Source organism: Tympanuchus pallidicinctus, unplaced genomic scaffold, assembly GCF_026119805.1.
Source record: "Tympanuchus pallidicinctus isolate F22 unplaced genomic scaffold, pur_lepc_1.0 scaffold3, whole genome shotgun sequence".
Lineage (NCBI taxonomy): Eukaryota > Metazoa > Chordata > Aves > Galliformes > Phasianidae > Tympanuchus > Tympanuchus pallidicinctus.
In genome coordinates this window covers 22,919,207-22,931,711 of record NW_026294747.1, presented here as the reverse complement: position 1 = coordinate 22,931,711, position 12,505 = coordinate 22,919,207, and the positions used below count along the sequence as shown (strand labels likewise).

Here is a 12,505-nt window from a genome sequence, read left to right as displayed (position 1 = left end):
GAATCCTCAACCTGTGGCCTTTGGTTTCTGGTCCGAGGTCTTTATTTGCTGGGGGTCAGCTGTAGCTGTAACACTTCTCCGAAACCCAAAACCAACCCGCCAGGCAATGTGGGTAATGCTATGTCAGGATCCTAAAGGCAGTGGCAGTGAGGGGGGCAGGGCAGCCCTTCTCCAGGTTGCACGGCATTGCCCTGGCATGGAGTGAGACAGACAAACAGACATGGCAGTGTCCCCACATTTCAGCAGAGCCCCAGCCTTGGCAGAAGTGAGGCAACAGCACGATGGGGCCTGGGCTGCACGCACGGGGCCAGGAGGGGCTGGTGGGACCCCACATGCTGAGGACTCTGCAACAGCAGAGGTTGTGGGGTTACGTCCATTTACAAAGCTCAGCAGTCATCTCCTGTGTCCTCCCTGGGTCCACCATGGTGGGACAGTGTCCCACACTGTCCCCACAGGTCCCTATGCCAGGAGGTGACATTGAGACAAGGAGGGAGCTCACTGCTGCTTGGGCACAGCCCCAACCTCATGAGTGGACAGTCCGAGGGCCTTCTGTGCGCACACCTAAGCCATCCAGGTCCAAAGTGGCTGGCAAAAGTTGAGCCCCTCTGTTTCTTTTCATCTTGGGTAGTAAATAGTCTACAAGGCTATTGAAAACACCCAGTGTTAGGCTGTTTGTGTGCAAACAAGCTCGGACAGCTGGGAGACAGTCAGCCACAGGGAGAAGAGGCAGCCAGTCTGATGAGGAGTACTGATGCCTGTCAGCCAATACATCCAGGACAGGGAGCTGGGAGGGCTCTGGTTAGCACATCTGGCCTCAGCTCGCCTTCCTCCCCATCCCTTCAGTGAGTCCCTGGGCTCAGGATGTGCTGCAGCTCAGAGGTGCTGTGGACTTTTGTCAGCACTATAGGGCACCACCTGCCAGCACTTCGCAGTCTGCGCTTCTGTGAGAGGGAGCAGAGGACCTCTCCAGGTGAATGAGACGAAGGGGAGGACTGCCGTAACGTTGCTGAAGTGGTCCCTGAGCACCAGCTTACCTGGCCGTGCCAATGTTCCTGTACTGGCACATGAGGAGGTGCTTAAAGGTTTTCTTGAACGTGGCATTACAGAGGGCATAGCAGGCTGGGTTGATGGTGCTGTTGACGTAGCAGAGCCAGTAGCCAATGGACCACACGGTTTCCGGAACGCAGGTCTCGCAGAAGGTGTTAATGAGGACCATCACGTTGTAAGGAGTCCATGTGAGTATGAAGGCTAGCAGGATGGCAAATATGGTCCGGGTGACCTTCTTCTCCCGGGCTGCCATCTGGCGCTTCTTCCGCACCTGGCTCCTGGCGATGCTGGCAAACTTCCTGGCGACATTGGCAGGGCGGCTGTTGGACAGGGAGTTGTGGTCAGAGGCTCCTGCCTTAGCTGGGACGATCTCGATGGCGGTGACACATTCGGTCCCAGTCTGCTTGGTGACGATTTTTATCTTGGACCACTTGGAAGTCGGGTTCACCCGAGGATGGGCGGGGCTCTGTCCTTGTCCTGCTGGCAAGATTTCCGTTGTGGGCTTGTCTTTGGTGGTCTGGGTCATGCTGACTGTGCTGGACTCATTGGAGGTCTCCTTCTCCTCCTGCTGGCCAGCGGCCTCTGTCTGTGCAGAGGGCTGGTCATCCACCTTCCCATTCCTCACCTCCTCCTTCACCTCCACGGCCCTCTTGGGGGAGTTATTGTTGTTCTGTTTGACTGGGGGAGCCTTGAAGAAGCTGAGGGACTTGCCTTTCCTCTCTTTCCTGCTTTCGGGCTTGTGTCTCCTCACCCTGCTCCTGCTGGCCAGCGAGATGTGGATGTACAGCACCGTCATGATGACCACGGGCAGGTAGAAAGCAGCGATGGCCGTGCCGAAGGTCACCGCCGGGTTGGAGAGGAACTGGATGTAGCATTCCCTCTCGTGGACTGTCCTCTTGCCCACAATGAACTGCCAGAACAAGATGGCAGGGGCCCAGAGAATGAAGGACAATATCCAGGCGGCTGCGATCATGAGCCCCGCCATCTTGGTGGTCCTCCTGGCCGGGTACGTCAGGGGCTTAGTGACACAGAAGTACCGGTCAAAGCTGATGATGAGTAAGTTCATGACTGAGGCGTTGCTCACCACGTAGTCCAGGGCCAGCCACAGGTCACAAACCACGGCCCCCAGTGGCCAGTAGCCTTTGATGATGTAGACCGTGTAGAGGTTCATGGAGAAGACTCCGATGATGAGGTCGGCGCAGGCCAGGCTGAAGAGGAAGTAGTTGTTGACAGTCTGCAGTTGGCGGTTCACCTTGATGGACAGCATCACCAAGATGTTCCCCACCACGGTGACGAGGCTGAGCGAGCCGGTGACCGTGGCGATGAAAACCAGCTCCACCGTCTTGTAGTTGGTGGGGGGCTGGATGGCCACCTCGGAGCGGTTGCTGAGGGTGACGTTGTCGTAGGTCAGGTTGGCCATCTTCGCCTGCCAGGGCTGTGCCGAGAGGTTGTGCATGGGGTCTGCAAGGAGAATGGAGACAGAAAGGAAGAACATCACACGTGGCGGTCCGTGCGTCTGTCCAGCGTGGCTGTGAGCCCTGGGAAAGGGCCGTGCCATGGCTCTTCGTGCTCACCTGTATCTCTGGCAGCAAAAAGCTCCTTCTGGAAGAGGAAATCTGGGACAGGGAAAACAGCAAATTTTGTTACAGCTTCAGCCCAAAGATGTCCGTGTGAATCCCACAGCATCTTACTGGGCACTGGTCTGGCCTGTCTTCCAGGTGGGCTGAGGCCCAGGGCTCAGACAGGCTTCAGTTTCAGGGTAATTAGCCTCAGACGGGTTCACAGCCCAGCCCTGGCAGGTGTGGGAGATAATGGGCAGACAGCCTGCATTCATGGATACCTAGATGTCTGTAGCTGAACCCCACGGTGATGAGTGAGAGGAGAGTGGTCTTAAAAATAATCAGTGCAAAGAGGGAGCATTTCCCAGAAGAGGAAAGAAATGGAAGTGCTGGGTGGGCAGGGCAGGGAAGCTGATCTTCCTCTCCAGTACAGCTCCAGCCCCTAAGTCTGCTTTAAAAAAAAAAAACAACAACACAAAACTGTCTTTCTTTTCTACTAAGATAAGATTGCTGTGTTAAGTTTTTTGTTTGTTTTGTTTCCACTAAGTTTATAGACCAGCATCCCCCTCTAAGTGCATTTAATGGCACGGCAGAGGCTTGCACTCTCAGTTGCCCAAAGTAAAATGGAAGTGCAGCTCATCCCCCTGCACAGCTCACGAGGAGGGAACAGGAGAAGCTCGATCCAAACGTCCGTGGATGCCACCCAGAGGTCAGGCTGCAAACTTCTGGGTTGAAAAAGGAAAAAGTGGATCTTCGGGATGGATTACCGTAACGGGCGATTTGAAAGCGGCGGCTGGCTCTTTTCAGCCATGCCCGGCCCGTCGGCCGGAGCCCGTGGGACATCTCACGGCGATTCCGATGCTGATGCCCACACATCCCCAGACACCAGCCGGATCTCGGCCCTGCACAGTCCTTTGCCGGCAGCAGTCAGCCCCAGGCCCGCCCTCACCATCCTCTTGCAGCAACCTCTCCCTGGGACTCCCAGCACCCCTCCTTCCTGCAGCGCTTGGGGCGCGTGGGGCTTTCGGCAGAGCCTGGGACGGAGCTACACTTTTGCTGCCTACTGTTTGAATGCTACCTGCCTTAGCGGGATGCTCTCGGTCTTCTATAGCTCTGGGCTGGAGCTCTGACAGCAGCCAGCGCAGATACGGTGGGGAGAGGGGAGAGCAGCAGGAGGGGAAAGAGGGAAAGGCTGAAAGGACCACAGCAACAGGTGTCTGTCCCACAGCAGCTGCGCCCTCCTTGAGTCTGGGATCAAACACCTGTGGGAGAGAGAGGGACTGGGGGGAGAGAGCATCAGGAACAGGTTGGGACTGAAACCAAGGCGGCTGTGGGGGAGCAGGGATCGCGGTTGCCCTGCTTGCTGCTTTCAGCCCTGCCTGGACAGACTCCACAAGGCACTTGTCCCGTCCCTTTCATCCCATCCTGCTCCATCCCATCCCATCCTGTCCCAGCAGCCCCGCTCCCAGCCAAGGAGGCATGGGGAAGCTCAGGGTCCAGGCGCCAAGCTGCCACTCGGGATCCGCCCTGTGACCTGGACATGGACATCATGTTTGCACAAAGTGATGTTTTCCGCCCTTGGCGTTGCACAACCGAAACCTCAGAGTTTCCCACAGCCCAATCAGCCCAGTGCTGCTGGACCCAGACCAAGGCAGCGTTAACCCTTAGTGCTACAGGAACAGTCAGCTCCTGTCCTGTGTATCTCGGCCTGCCCTCATGCTTTGACCCCTCTCTCCTCCAGGTGCATGTAGCTCGGTGCCCTGAGGTGCCACCACTGCCATGCCCGGCTGGCAGTCAGGCAGTGCCAATGCTTGCTGCTGTTGTGCCCTTTGAGGAGCCGCAAAATGCATTAAGGCCATCATGGGCAGTAGAAGGGTCACCTTTCTACATCTCCAGCATTTGGCTTCCAAGCACTGCCCACTCTGCCTGCAGCACTCAGCAGCACTGGGGCAGCCTGCCCACTGCGCAGGGCTCTGCCTTTAAAGGCCAGGCTGCTGCTGCCCCTCCTGCCGGCTGACCGATGGAGCTCCTCTGCCGGGCTCTTGAGGCTGAGCAAACAGCTGCCACGGCTCCTGCATTCCCCCGGCCCCTCTGCGTCACGGCAGCAGCACAGGGCCAAGGCAGCTCTGCTTGGAATGCCAACTCCAGGCACGCTTCAGTGAGCTCACAGATGCCGGTGTGAAGGAGCTCCAGTGGAGCTCGGGTGCTGAGTGTCCCCATCACTTGGGGCTGGCGCTGGTGCTGGCAAAGGCTGAGGAGTGGGGATGGAGGTGCGAGGGGATGCAAACAGGAATGGCTCAGTGCAAAATCCTTCTGTCTTACTGCCCCAGCACACCTTGTGGCTTCCGAAGCTGTCCTTTAACTGTGCAGCTCAAGAGCCAGTGTGGATGGATGCTGAAACACAAGCAAACCTCCCTTGGGTTGATGGAGAACAAGAGGGGCACATCCCCACGGCTAACAGAGGATAGATAATGCCCTTTAATGGGCATTTTGGGGCATCAAGGGGCAGCGGGGCTGTCTGGGCTCTGAACCTCCTGCCATGTTTGTGTGTACATGGGCAGGTGAGCCATGTTGGTGCCGAAGGCGGCACCCGCTGCAAGCAGCTCCCATTTCCTTTGCTGCCACTCTCCCCCCATCCCTCAGCCCTGCAGTACCCACTTGCCCTTGGCACTGCTGGCTGTGTCTCAGCATGTCGAGGGACAGCAGCTCCAGGGCTGAGGCCTGCTGGGTGCTGCTGGGCACTGCTGGGCACTGCTGCTCCTCCCCATCTCGTTATTTTTATTACCCGACTTTGACTGTGTTTTCCTGGGGAGATGTTTGTCATTTTCATTAGAAACAACAAACAAAAAAGAATAAAGCAAAAAAAACCACAACCACGACAAAAACTGATATCAATAGGATCCTCGTGGGGACAGTTTAAAGAGAAAAACCACGCTCCTCCTGCAAACTCAGAGTAATTGGATGATGGCATTAATTAATCATTTCAGTTCATTTCTCTTCTATGAAAGAACACAGACTGACCTGCCGCCGCGGGCACGGCGTGTGGCTGAGCGCACCATGCTGATGGTGCCCCTCCTGTGTGCCCCTGCCCAGCGGACGCAGGGCACAACGCGGGGCCGTGTGGCTGTTCCTTGGGCTGCCTGTGAGGGTGACACAGCCGCAGCCCTGGGCTGTGTGGCAGCAACGCGGCTGGGGAACGGCAGGTGCCCAAGCGCCAGACGCTGGAAGTAGCAATGCTCAGAGCATCCCACCGCTGCTCAGGGTCCCAGTAAGAGCCCAGAGCTGCTGCTCTGCAGCTGGGGAAGCAACGCTCCAACCACGGTGTTGGCAAGTAGCAAGTCGAAATCACGGCCACAGTGAAGTCAGAGGGCTTGAGACCGAGGAAGGACAGAACCTGGTGTTGCACTGATTTGAGAATATGCCAAGGGCCGTTCCTCTGTTTGAAGCCAATGTCATTATTTTGGGAACGAGGTGTGTGCGGCTGCCCGACCCATCGGCCGCAGGCAGCTGTATGCGATGCGCGGCCCGGGGGAAGCACTGCCCTTCGCAGCACGGGGCTCTGCGCAGCGCTGCGCGTCCCGGGTAGGGAGGGACAAAGTAGAGAAAGAGAGGGCATCTCGTCCCAAAACCAGGGGGAAGCAAAGGCGGAAACCCGCGTAGCGTCCTGCCTGGGAGACAAATCTCCGTCCAAGAGGAGGTACTGGGGAAGCGAACGCTCCCGGAGCCGCGGGACGGAGCACGGCGGGCACAGACCTCGGAGCGGCGCCGCCCGGACGGAGCCGCCGCCGGGTGCAGCCCTGCACCGCTCCGCTCCCCCCGGGCCAGGAAACGACGGCGGTTCCCGCTGCGGAGGGCCACTCCGGGGGCACCCAGGAAAGTTGGATGAGAGACCCCCACGATTCCCGAGCGCTCCCCCGCCCGGCACCGCGCACCCCGACGCGTGACCCATCATCTCCCCGGATCCCAACGGAGAGACCCTCGGTACCCCCAGCCCCGCGGCACTCACCGGGCAGCCCCCAGGGCGCGCCGTCGCCCGCGGCCGAGCGGTTCTCAGCGGCCATGGTGCAGCGCCGAGAGCTCCGCCGCGCCGTCGGGGGCTCCGGCACGCATGGCCCCGGCCGGCACCCGGCTCCCGGCGGCGCCGTGCGGCGGAGGGCGGGGAGGGGCGGGGGGAGGGGGAGGACCCGGCTCTGCCGGCCCGGCCCGGTCCCCCCCTCCCAACATCTCCTCCCCGCCCCCTCCCTCTCCCGCCCCCAGATGTGCCGCCCCCAGATGTTTGTCGTCTCCCCCCCCCCCCCCCAAACGCCGGAGGAAAGCTTTGGGTACAGGGGTGGGGGGGAGCACAACGTCACGGTGCCGCGGCCAATCCCCGCGCCTCCGCTCCCCCCAAAAAAACCCCTCGTGTGCCCCCTCCTTTCCCAGATGTGCTCTCCCCCCCTCCCCCGGCAGTTGTGCCGTGAGCCCCCCTGCGCCCCTCACCGCGGCGGGCAGCCCTGCAGCACCGTGGACAGCGGCGGGCAGCGGGCACCGAGCGTGGCACCGCAGGTGGGGAGGGCGCGCTGGTAGCGCCCGAAGGCAGCGCCGGGCGGCTTACGGCCACGGGGGAGCTGAGAGAAAGTGCCTTCGAGGCCGCGGCCCAAAGCCTTGACCTCGGGCACACCCCACCCTTTCCTCTTCCTTTTCTCTCCCGAAGAAAATCTGCGTCAGGGAAACCGCTGCGCTCCGGGTGCACCCGTTTGGCTGAGTGCTCCCAAGCCGATGGGGCTGCGCTGGCACTGGGCTGCTTGATGGGCTCCAGCTGTCACGGGTAGGCATTCAAAGCCTCTCCCGTCCCGCACAGCTCCCCCAGCACTCCTGGGCCCTGCAGTCCCCACTGAACCCAGTGCTCCCATCTACACGCTTTAATATTCATCAATATTCAGTCAAATACAGGCTTGGTCTAAAGAAAACGTGCCTGATGATGGAACTATTTACATTGCAAATCATTTCTAATAACCCACCAGTAGTCAGCTTGATAAATGCTAAACCATTTATCAGCCAAAAAATAATAATAATAATAATAAAATATAATAAAAACAACTCAGAACCTGAGAGAGGGAACAAACAGGTGGAGATGGGGCTCAGCCCTGTGCAGCAGCACTGAAGCACTGTGTGGGGAGCAGTGCCAGTGCTGATCCCCCCAGCAGGGACCTGAGGCCCTGGGGGCTCTCCCAAAGGGAGGAGAACGTCTGGGGGTACGGCCAGGATGCCAAATCTGGGCAGAGCCAAAGGAGGGCATTGACACCTCACTGCTCAGCAGCATCTGCCTTCCGTGCTTTCAGAGATCACTGCTGCTATTTTAAGGTTGCACTCAATTTTGTCACATTTGCCATATAAGCACGACTTGGAATATTTCAATATAATTGTTGTGTTGCAGTCCCCATTCTTGCAATGCTTATTTGCTTTCTGGGTAATGGAAGGGGTAAAGTGCTTTTGAATCACTTCTTTTATACCCATTATCCAGAGGGAAAAAAAAATTAAAAAAAAAAAAAAAGAAAAAGAAAAGAAAAACTAAAAAAAAAAAAAAAAAAAAAAGGAAAGAAAAAAGGGAAAAGAATCAAGTTGAAATGCAGGTGTGAGCTGTTCCCAAGCTAACGAGCTGGGTGCTCTGTTGGGTCCTTATCCAGTTACAAGCCATCCCCCTTTGCTCAATGCACTGTCTGGTGCTGCTGGGGCACAGGGCACCCCAGGCAGCCCAGCACCATCATCATCCCAAGGCAGGATAGGCTGGGAAGGGCCGTGCTGAGGCTTTGGGCACTGCCTGGGGCTCACAGCAGAGCTGGGGGTGGAGGAGGCTCAAGGCTGCAGCAGGAGAGAGCTCTGTGCTCCACTGGCCAGGCTAATAACCTTGTATTAAATTATGAGCCCAGGCTTGTGGCTTGTTTGTTTTTATTTTTTTTATAAGCTGTCTGTTTAGATTTATCACTGCAATTCCTGATAGTGCCTTGTCGGGGATCATTACGATAATCGCAGTGCAGTGTCTGCGGGGAAGGGGAGGGGAGCAGGGTGCCGAGTAGGAGCTGCCCGCAGCCTTTTGGGGCACAGGATCCGGTGAGGGGGAGGCATAGGGCAGGAGCCCTCGCGAGGGGATGTCGGTGAGACACTGCCCAAAAGGCGGGGTTAGGGCCCATGGGGTTCCACACAGAGGGAGGGGGGAGACAACCTCCCAGCAGGAGGTCTCCATCCATCTCCTTCTCCAACTCCATCTGAATGAAGATACTGCTGGGAGGAAGAGAAGCACTGAGAGAGGATGTGCAGAGAAAGCCAGAGGATGCAGTGCAGTTGGAAATTAGAAGGTTCTGTTTTGGCATCAATCCTTCACCTCCCCTTAATTCCCAGTAATTACACCATTTATTTAGGTAAGGCTCTTGGAGCAGAGTGAGCAGAGGAGAAAACAGCAGGAGGCCCTCCACCCCGGCATGCCATCCTCCCAGCCAGCTCCCTTACACACTTGGGTGTGCAAACAAGCACGTGCAGCCTTTCTCCTCCTCCTTCCCTCAGCAGTTCTTGCTCTGCCCATGCCAGCAGTACTCCAAGACCCTCTCCCACAGCAGGAAACAGTGTTGTGCCCTCCAGTGAGACTATGGACCCCCAGCTCCAGGATTAGGAGAGAAGAAAGCAAGGAATAGTGAGAGTGGCACCTGGAGGAGCAGCCCACAAGCGTCCCATGCTGCAGTGAGTGGCTGGGCTGGGTCCAAGCCCCAGCAAGCACCATCTCCAGCCCATCCTGCTGCCATCAGTGTCATCAACTGCGTGGGAGGCAGCACTCCTAGAAAGAAAAACCCATTCAAGTGATGAGCATAAGACAAGTAACAGTAAAGAGGGAGTGAAAAAAGAGCAGAAGGAAGATGCTTGAGAGAGTCACCCAGTAAGAGCCTATAAACTATGTTGTTCCCTGGCAGAGAGGAGTCATGGGAAGCAGGGGCACGGACACCTTGCAGCAAATGTGCCACGGCCCTTTCAGTTTCACTTGGTCCCTAGAATCTGGCTGAGGTGTTCCCCATGCTGGGTTTACAGAGGCAGCGAGCAGCTGTGGGTAGTGCTCATCCCTGCCACGCCATGCCCACCACCCCGGCCCCGTCTCAGGGCCATGACCTCCATTCCATGTCCCCAGCACATGCCGCACACTTGGCTGCATTGAGCCCACCAAGCACTGCGCAGGGCTAATTTCTGATGGTGCTGTCACGATGCATCATGTCAAATACCTCACAGGAGTACAAGCACATTATGCCGACACAGCCACCTTTGTCAGCCAGAGCTGAAATCCCAACATGAGAACGCCACAGGTTTAGCCTTCCTCAGCACCCCTGCAGCAAATCCATGCCAGGGTCCTCTCAGGGTTCCTCGCAGCCCAGCACTGCCTGAGTCCCCTGCAGCCCAAATGCTGCTGCTCTGGAGCTGCACTTGGCGCCTGCAGCAAAGCAGCAGGCCCAGCCTCACTTCCTCCCTAAGTAATTGCTTTAATTAGCATAGGGCTTGATGTAGGTGATTAGTTCTCGGGAACTTTGGCAGCAGGCAAACAGACCAGCACAACCCCTCACGGCCTTTGCATTTATCTGCCTCAGTGCCAGCCTCAGTGCCAGCTGCTGATCCATCTCCATCAGCCCACATGAGCCCTCGCTGAGCCCATCTGGGGCTGAAGTGCTCAGAAATAACTAACTGCCCATTGCAGCTGCCCTACCACATGGTGGTGGCGCCCAATCTGGAGGAGCAGCCAGAGCCCCAGGAGCTCTCGGGATGTCACTGCTTTGTGAACCTGGGAGAAGAGGGAAGGCGAGGGGCTCGGCAAGATGATGGAGCATGGCTGCAACCTTCAAAATGACTGTTTCTCTGATTTCAGCACTTGAGAAGGCAGCAGGTCCTGGAGCTCTGAAGTCCATCCGTCTCTCCCAGCGCCAGCACCATGCGCTCCCGCTGCCCCAGCACCCACATCTCCCGGTCCAAGGCAGGAGCAGATGAAAGGCTTCTGCTGAGGATGCGGCATGGAAACAAATCCCTGTGCTCTCTGGAGTGTGCCCGGCACACTGTGGCAGCGGGCAGAGGCCTCTGCTCCAGGGGCTGAGAGGAAGGGGTGCCATGATGGGGCTGGGGATGGCTGAAGGCAGCAGCTATAAGGGGAGGCCATTCCCCACTGTGTGCCGAGCCCCGCGCAAGGCTGGCAGCAGTGCCACATTGTGTGCTGCATACCAAGATCCCAATTAGAGGCAGACGCCTCACATGCTGAACACTTTCATTAATTTGCCTTTTCCTGTCAGAGAATGGCTTCTCTGACAGACTGGGAGGGAGCAGAGAGGGCTGCTGCTGCCCAGCAAACTGCGCTTCTGCCTAGGCCAGAGAACGGCTGGCTGCAGCAGAAACCCACTTGTTTTTGGAAGGAGTCTCACCTGCTGCTGGCCTCCAGAGGCCTGTGGATGAGAAGAGCCATGATGAATGGCTGCATGCCTTAACATGTGGGGAAAGGGACATCACCAGCTACTGCCACAAAGGAGGGGAAGGCTCCCTGCAGCCAGGCCCCACGAGCTCCTTTGCAGCAGGGCCCATACAGGGAAGGATTCACACAAAAGGCCCCATCCAGCACAGCAGCTCCAACCAGTATTTCCAGGGCCCCAGGCTTCTGGTTCCTTCCTTTTCTTTTCCTTGCTAACCTAAATTACATTGGGACCTCTGGCTGTTCCCCTACTCTTCTAGCTCATTAGGGTGCCTAGAGAACCCCAGCTCCCACAGAACCTGGCCAACCCATTATTAACCTCCTTCCACACCAAGAACTGGCTCTTATTTCGCCTCCCATTCCCACCTCAATTTTCATCTCTAGGCGGACTTTACACCCCTCACCCTGGAGGTGACTCACTTTCTTCAATAGCCTCTTGTGAGGGACTTCATCAAAACCCTTTTGAAAGCTAAATAAAATTCTCAGCACTGCATTTCTCCTTTCCCTAGGATTTTGTTAGCACATTAAAAGACTCCTGACAAGCTAAGGCTGAGAAAAGCTTTTGGTTTTTAAGATTATTTCCTGCTCCTAAGCAGCAAAGCTCTCATTTTGCCTCCTAAATTGGGCCAGCAAACACGCGTGGCTCCAGCCTGGTTTCCTCAGGCAGCTCGTGTTGAATTTCCACCTCGCTCCTGGCAGGGTGCTTGCCTCCACGCTGTGTTATCACGCTGCAGTGAGCAGATAAGCTGCAGGCTTTTGGGAAGGAGCCTCTCAATCCCACGGCCTGTGCTGCTCTGTACCTCAGGCAGGCTGCGGGGTGGCCACAGGCCCATGCCAGAGCTCATATCAGCCCTGCCCTAATCAACCTCTAGCTCTTGGGCTAAGGAATCCAAAGCAATGGCAAGGAGCTGCACTTGGCACATTCTAGGACTGCACTCCAAAAATAAAATATGCTCCTAACACACGAGGTCCAAGAGCTAGTTTTGTGGCCTTATAAAGAAGCCTACAAAGCACACCTAAGGCAGCATCTGCTCCATTCTGCTTACAGCTGGTACAAGCACAGAGGCCAGGCCACGGCTGTCACCACGCTTTGGCCCAAAGCTAGAGAGCGGATTAGGAGGAACACCAAAGCTACCCGCCCTGATCAGGCCCCCAGCCTTACATCATCTGTGGGCTTTCCCCACAAGCCTCAAACAAGCAGTTGCTTTGGAACTTCAAAAGTGTCCCAAGTTGATGTCAAGTGGAGCGGCTGCAGTTTGCTGCAGCTCCCACTGGAGTTCACTGCCGCTCTGCCAGCATCTCAACAGGGACAGGTCCTGATCAAGCGGCAGCCCCCAGCAGAGCAGCTTTGGGCCCTGCACAGAGTGCCCCTCCATGGCAGCAGGCCTTTGAGAATCTCTTGCTAAAGCAAGACAGCCCAGAAGACCTTTCT

At 57.1% G+C, this 12,505-nt stretch overlaps 1 protein-coding gene across 4 annotated transcripts; it reads right to left on the bottom strand.

Moving 5' to 3' along the window:
- Positions 1–19: 19 nt before the first annotated feature.
- CHRM4 (cholinergic receptor muscarinic 4) lies at positions 20–10,540 on the bottom strand. 4 transcript variants are annotated; one of them, XM_052694804.1, is made up of 3 exons: positions 10,489–10,540; positions 2,622–2,663; positions 20–2,508 (listed from the first exon to the last, which is right to left on the bottom strand). In XM_052694804.1, the coding sequence occupies exons 1-3, from the start codon at positions 10,523–10,525 to the stop codon at positions 1,031–1,033; spliced, it is 1,557 nt and encodes a 518-aa protein (XP_052550764.1). In that variant the 5' UTR covers positions 10,526–10,540; the 3' UTR covers positions 20–1,030. The 4 variants fall into 4 exon arrangements, with proteins under 4 accessions (XP_052550764.1, XP_052550762.1, XP_052550763.1 ...); XM_052694802.1 differs by lacking the exon at positions 10,489–10,540 and adding an exon at positions 6,613–6,743; XM_052694803.1 differs by lacking the exons at positions 2,622–2,663; positions 10,489–10,540 and adding an exon at positions 6,613–6,743.
- Between the last annotated feature and the right edge of the window lie 1,965 nt (positions 10,541–12,505).